Genomic DNA, 1092 nt, shown 5'->3' with positions numbered 1-1092 from the left:
TCAGGTAACTGAAATGAGTTAGGAAGTATCTATAGTCTTAGTAAGTCTCTGTGAGAACATGACAGACCTTCCTCCGCCAGCTCCTTGTTGTAAACCAACTTTCCGTGCCGTAAATAGTTGAGGATGGGGCCAAAGTAGGTGGGGTCTCTGTCGATGACGTAGGCTCCAGTCTCATCCTGAAACAGAGAAGAAGAAACAAAAAAACACAAAATATTACATTACGTAGATGGATGGATGACGGATGGATGGTAGGGTTGTGGTTTATTAGATTAAATTTAGTTGCAATCGGTCCGTTTTCTTTCAGTGTTGTAGTTAGGCCGCCATCCAGGAGAGGGCGCCGCTGGTCATCCTGCGCGAAGCCAGAGAACAAAATGGCGGACGCTATTTAAGGGCGGGAACGAGAAACGATTCAGAGTCCGGTTTTGGAGGTAAAACTCAACTTTATGTGGTTCTGTTTTGAAATATAAACACTCGATAAACTCCTCAATTTTCACCTTTTAGCGCTTCGTTTATGACGGAGCAACGTTAACTTCTCATTCAATTATTTCTGATGTGATACGAGGTTGAGGATGTCAGAAATAAATTTAATACGGCGGAAAAACGTGATCAAAATTGATTTTGAGGGCGCTCATCAGTTAACGCACTTCATGGATGAAAGTTTTAATTCATTTAATAGCAATATGTATGAACATCTCTGTGTTCACGGGGAATTAAGTTTTTCACACATTTCATTCCATCCATCCATTTTCTATCACCCTGGTCCCTTAGTGGGTCAGGAGGTTCTGGTTCCTCTCCAGTGAACGTTCCGGGCGAGAGACGGGTCACCTGGACGGGTCACCTGGACGGGTCGCCAGTCTGTCACATTTCATTCCCCTTTGTCCTATTCGGCACCCTTAGAGATTCATATTTTGTTATATTATGAACATGTTTAGGTTTAATAATGTGAGAACCTCAAGTTTTTGTCAGTATAAAATACAGTTAACACAAAATGTTAAGATTTAAGCCAATTGGAAAGATGTTTATTTTAAGAAATGGCAGTTTATCAATTAATCATTAGTCAGTATATAATTCAACATTAACTTAATTCATTAA

The 1092-nt window shown here is 40.3% G+C and overlaps 1 protein-coding gene across 1 annotated transcript in view; it reads right to left on the bottom strand.

Annotated features, from left to right (window-relative positions):
• Positions 1-6: 6 nt before the first annotated feature.
• Positions 7-1092, bottom strand: part of kctd17 (potassium channel tetramerization domain containing 17) — a 13550-nt gene continuing 12464 nt past the window's right edge. The window contains exon 2 of the mRNA XM_007540172.2: positions 7-176. Within this exon, the coding sequence (XP_007540234.2) occupies positions 30-176 (147 nt within the window). The 3' untranslated portion in view covers positions 7-29. The remainder of the gene's footprint in view (positions 177-1092) is intronic.

Source organism: Poecilia formosa, unplaced genomic scaffold, assembly GCF_000485575.1.
Source record: "Poecilia formosa unplaced genomic scaffold, Poecilia_formosa-5.1.2 Scaffold521, whole genome shotgun sequence".
NCBI classification, from domain to species: Eukaryota; Metazoa; Chordata; class Actinopteri; order Cyprinodontiformes; family Poeciliidae; genus Poecilia; species Poecilia formosa.
Note: the sequence above shows the minus strand (reverse complement) of the source record. Positions and strands in the feature narration are given on the sequence as shown.